Raw genomic sequence first — 4,240 nt, forward strand, 5'->3', positions numbered from 1 at the left:
CCCTTATGATTGTTCATCTGCGGATGATCGTGATTGGCCAAGGTGAATGTGGTGGTTGTGTGATGGTGAGGACGATAGTCTAACTGAACCATTAGGTTGTTAACTGAGGTGTTTATATGTATAACTCCTGTTTATGCATGTGATAATATTATGTGATTATTTGTTTTACTTGCGAGTATTGTATGGGATCTGACCCTCTATTTTCTGTTTACTCGCCGAGTGATCCTCCTTCTTTAATGTTGCCCATGAAACCAGAATACATATTCCCTGGAACTCACCCAAACAGAATAGGGTGCCTGCTCTGATGCCAATTGAAATTCTGGTTCGCGCACAGGACATATGTCGAACCAAATGTCTAAGACATCTGGCACAACGTACAGCAGAAGTGCAGCACAGTATTAAATCAGAAAGAAAAAAACAGTAAAAAGAACACGGAGAATTGTTAACTCAGTTCGGTGCAACATCACCTACATCTGGAGGGCTTCAGCCCGAGAAAGATAATCCACTATTATAGAGAATCAAGTACACAAAAGGCCTTAGTTGAACAGCCCCTGTTCACAGCCTTTCCTACTTATTCCTACCCGTGTTTTATTACTTAGGTCTCCCCCTAAGTATGACAATCCCCTCTCACTTTCTCACACACAATCACTGCCACAGTGATTAATCTCTTACAATGAGAGTAAAGACGATCTTAAGATCAAACAACTCACAAAACAACTCTCAGCTTAGAAGAATAACATAAAGCTGCTGAGAGAACAATACAAGTGTGAACAAAACAAGAGTAAACCCTAATTTCCTCAATAGAAGCTCTTTACCTAACACTAGGTTTCGGTCTTCATATATAGCAGTCATCCAGACCTTGTCTTCGATGGGCTTGGACGAGCATAGGTCCACACAACACTCAAGGAGTTAGTAGGAAACAAATCTGCAGAAGAATCTTCAATATAAAGTTTCCTATTCCAGAAATAAAACTCCCACAAACTTCAAATCAAATCTTTGAAACCGATTTGATTACATAATAATATAATCCTTGCATGGCGCACAGAAGCTTCCAGAAATACCCTAGCTTGATCACCAAGTAATCAAAACGAAGTTTCACAGAAAACCTAGCCAACTCATTGCAGGTTTCGCAGGGACAGATGTCACAGGAAAGATGTTGTGACATCGAGTCCGACATGTTGGCCAAAAACTTAACTTAGTTAAAATGCAGACAACATAACAAAGGAACAACAATGAAGATGACGAGTCAAAGGAGTAGGGACATGGGTTGAGTGACTTATACTTTCTTTTGGGGTTGAGTGACCGGTTGGTACTGTACTATATTTATTTTACTTACTTGGGATATTTCCTTTTCGGAAGGTTGTTGTAATTACACTTTGAGGATCTTTTCTATAATTAATTTCATTATGTTATGGATTACTTTTAAAACCGAGGTTTCGAGGTTACAACGATTTCTTTATTTCCGCAAAATGTTCCTTTGGGTTAAGTTTACAAGAGTTTCATAATAAGTGAACGTTTTATCATTAATCAAAGATTAATAATTGAATCGATGAAAATTCTTTATGAAATTCACGACGTTTTGGTTACTGTGTGACACTCGAGAAATCGAAGCGTTACAGTCATTGTTAATGAGGTGGTAGAGGAAGCTAAGAGGGCAAAAAAAACCATGTTCTCTTTTCAAAATTGATTTTGAAAAGGCGTATGACTCTATAAATAGGGTTTTTTGTACTATATGCTAGAGAGGTTGGGATTTGATGATAGATGGGTGAGATGGATGAAGAGCTGTTTGGATTCTGGCTCGATATCGGTGTTGGTCAATGACAGTCCATCTGATGAGTTCTCGATGTGTAGGGGTTAAGGTAAGGAGACCCCCTTGCCCCCTTTCTCTTCTTGATCGTAGCTGAAGGATTGGGAGGACTTATGAAAACGGATGTAAATATGGGTCTACTCAAAGGATATAAGGTGGGTAAGGATGAAGTGGAAATTACTCATTTGCAGTTTGCTGATGACACATTAATCATTGGGAATATGTCAGCAGCAAATACATGGACAACTAAAGGGATTTTGAGATGGTTTGAGCTTGTTTCTGGTCTTAAGGTGAATTTTTACAAAAGTAAGTTGACGGTTGTGGGCTCTTGTGAGGCATAACTACAACGACATGCTAATATTCTGAAATGTAGAACAATGAGCATCCCGTTTGTATATCTGGGGATTCCGGTGAGAGCTAACCCAAAGAAGGCGGCTACATGGGAGTGTGTAATAAATAAATTCCATAGAAAGATCACCTCATGGAGAAGAAAATGCTTGTCATTTGGAAGCCGCATCTACTTGGTTAATTCAGTATTAACTTCTTTACCTCTCTTCTATCTCTCTTTTTTCAAAATACCTATCTCAATAGCTAACAAATTGAAACAGTTGCAGCGAGGTTTCTTGTGGGGAGGGAGTGAGGAAGAGAGAAAAATATCATGGGTTAAATGGGATAAAGTGTGTTCGCCAAGAGATAAGGGGAGATGGGGGTGAAGGACATTATTGCTTTTAATGTAGCTTTGCTAGGAAAATGGGTTTGGAGAGTTCTCAAAGAGAGGGGCGTCTTTGGGTGAGGGTGTTAGCATCAAAGTATGGGGGGTGAGTGAAGTGGGGAATGATGAATGTTCTACAAAAGGGTCCTCTTGGTGGAGAGATGTGAGAAATTGTGTTATGGTGGGAAGTATGGGGAGTGGTTTGGGGGGAATGTGAGGATGTGTGTGAGGAATGGGAATGAGACAAAGTTTTGGACAGATTTATGGGTAGGGAATGAAAGATTAGGATCTAAGTTCGATAGACTTTTCCAAGTGTCTGAGCAAAAATCAAAATGTATTGGGGAAATGGGGTGTTGGGGGATGTGGGGTGGGAGTGGAGGTTTGTATGGAGAAAGCCCTTTTTTGAATGGGAAAAGAAGATATATCTTGATTTTCTGCAGGTAATTGAAGGCATCCAACTGCTAAGAGGAAACTGTGATAGATGGCTTTGGTCTCAAGAAGCCTCAGGAGAATATACGGTCAAGTCAACTTATAGACTAATCTGGGCAGCAGGCAATTCAGAGGTAGAAGGTGAAGGAACAGAAGATGACAACAGATACTTTAAGGGAATATGGTGCAATTTGGTTCCTTCCAAGGTAGCAGCATTGGCGTGGAAGATTGGGTTGCAGAGATTGCCAACCATGGATAACTTAATGAAAAGAGGGGTGAATTTTCAAAATAATAGTGGTGGGCTATGCTGGATGTGCAAAGAAGAAGTGGAGTCTATAAGCCACTTATTTTTCTCCTGCAAAGTCTCTTATATAATTTGGGTGTAGTGCAATAAGTGGCTGGGTATTGATAGCACAGTGCTCCCGCAAAATGAAATGTGCCATTTTCTCCAACACGTGCAAGGGAGACAAGGAAAAAGGATTGATGAGTTATGGAAGGTTACCTGGTTTGCTACAATATGGAGTATTTGGTTACTAAGGAACTCAATTCTTTTCAGAGGAGGTGATATTGATTTACTATCTGTCATGGAACTGATCAAAATGCGGTCGTGGTGGTGGCTGAAGGCAAGAGCTAAAAACTTCAAGGCTTCTTTCTATGAGTGGAATGTGGACCCGGGTTATTGCTTGAGAATGTGCTCATAGGATACTTGATCAAGAGAGCTACTGGTGTTATTATATCTATGCATTTTCTCATTAGCTGTGGAGGGGCTAGTTAGAGACATATGTGGATTACTAAGGATTGTGAAGATGTGAAGATATTTCCTCATGTTGTAGTAGCTAGTCTCCTACTATATTTTCTTTATGGCATTTTTATTCTATCTTTAGTCAGCTAGGAGCAATTGAGCCAGGATGTAAGAAAATAATATATATAAAAGGGCTCTTTGCTTCATGAACATTTTAATTGTACTTTTTGGGTTGAAGCACCCCTTGTGCTTCCTATATATTTTATTGGCTTTCCAAAAAAAAAAAGTCTAACTTGGGTAGTTGAGTACTTGAGTTAGACTTCCTCTACTTGGCATTGTACTCAAGTGGAACCTTAGAGGCCTTCGTTGTGGGGTTGTGCTCCTTTCGTGTGTACCTGAGTCAGAGAGACTTTTTTTTTGTTGGATTTTCTTTTCCGAGCTCTTTTGTGTGATCTGGACCACTAGGCAAGTGAGCTCTAATACCACTGTTGGGTAAAAATTAAAGGAGATGATTTAAACTACGGGGATCATCCACATTGAGATTTTAAAG

At 39.8% G+C, this 4,240-nt stretch overlaps 1 protein-coding gene across 1 annotated transcript; it reads left to right on the top strand.

The window, feature by feature from the left end:
* Nucleotides 1–1,938: 1,938 nt before the first annotated feature.
* LOC130724973 (uncharacterized) lies at nt 1,939–3,649 on the top strand. Its single transcript, XM_057576237.1, has 3 exons — nt 1,939–2,097; nt 2,960–3,223; nt 3,335–3,649. Exons 1-3 carry the CDS (start codon nt 1,939–1,941, stop codon nt 3,647–3,649), a joined length of 738 nt encoding a protein of 245 aa, XP_057432220.1.
* Nucleotides 3,650–4,240: the final 591 nt, after the last annotated feature.

The sequence above is a fragment of the Lotus japonicus genome, chromosome 6 (assembly GCF_012489685.1).
Source record: "Lotus japonicus ecotype B-129 chromosome 6, LjGifu_v1.2".
Classification (NCBI taxonomy): domain Eukaryota; kingdom Viridiplantae; phylum Streptophyta; class Magnoliopsida; order Fabales; family Fabaceae; genus Lotus; species Lotus japonicus.